The 1,046-nt window shown below is 43.1% G+C and overlaps 1 protein-coding gene across 1 annotated transcript; it reads left to right on the forward strand.

The window, feature by feature from the left end:
• The first annotated feature begins 412 nt into the window (after positions 1–412).
• Positions 413–967, forward strand: LOC146720796 (uncharacterized). Its single transcript, XM_085488025.1, has one exon. It carries the CDS (start codon positions 413–415, stop codon positions 965–967), a length of 555 nt encoding a protein of 184 aa, XP_085344151.1.
• The last annotated feature ends 79 nt before the right edge of the window (positions 968–1,046 follow it).

Consider the following 1,046-nt stretch of genomic DNA (forward strand, 5'->3'; position numbering starts at 1 on the left):
ACCGATGTCGCTTTATTCTACAAGGGAAGGAAACCATCCATTATGCCCTCTGTAGTTGTCGGGGGTTCCTGTATCAGGTCGACCGAATCCATAAAATATCTTGGAGTGATTCTAGACAGAAGGCTTAAATTCTATGACCATGTAAAATATGTATCCGACAAGGTTACTAGAGTCTCTCGGGCCCTCAATAGGCTTATGCCAAATTTGAGAGGCCCCGGAGAAAACAAACGACAACTGTACGCGAGAGTCTTGTCGTCGATCGTTTTGTACGCCTCCCCGGTTTGGGCGGAGGAGTTTTCAGTCGCTCCTAGTAGAATTATTAGACCTTTGAGATCGTTCAGAGAGCGGTTGCTATAAGAATAATTGCCTCTTATAGAACGGTATCTTTCGACGCGGCTACTTGTTGGCCCGAATGCCTCCTTGGGTACTCGAGGCTGCAATGAGGCGTCGAATATATGATCGTTTGGTAGAGTTAAAGAGCACTGAGAACTACTCTAATACTGACGTAACTGACATCAAACGACAGGAAAATACATTGATGATAAGACAGTGGGAGGTGGTCTTGAGCAGATCTGACGCTTGGGGTCTACGTACAATTGCGGCAATTAAGCCGTTCATAAGAGATTGGCTGGACAGGAAATTTGGACGCATGAATTTCTACATGTCTCAAATTATGACTGGACATGGATCATTTGGTCATTTCTTGTATAGAATTGGAAAGAAGGATTCCCAGTCGTGTGGTCATTGTTCACATAATGACGACACGGCTGAACATACGTTATCGGAATGCCCTGCATTTGTTGATCAAAGATTCAAATTATTGAATGATCTAGAACTGGATCACGACGTTGTCTTGACGTTAGGAATCATAATATCCAAAATAGTCAACTCTAAACAGTTCTGGCTGTCCTTTCAGGAATTTGCTCAGAAGTCATGGGTATTAAGGAGGCCGAGGAGAGACGAGTAGAAAAACCTTCATTTATCATCACCTTCATCGTCATCCTCTGAATAATTAATAATCAATGAGCGATACCCCATCCTAATCT

The sequence above is a fragment of the Nylanderia fulva genome, unplaced genomic scaffold (assembly GCF_048542155.1).
Source record: "Nylanderia fulva isolate GAGA-0341 unplaced genomic scaffold, ASM4854215v1 Scaffold606, whole genome shotgun sequence".
Classification (NCBI taxonomy): Eukaryota; Metazoa; Arthropoda; class Insecta; order Hymenoptera; family Formicidae; genus Nylanderia; species Nylanderia fulva.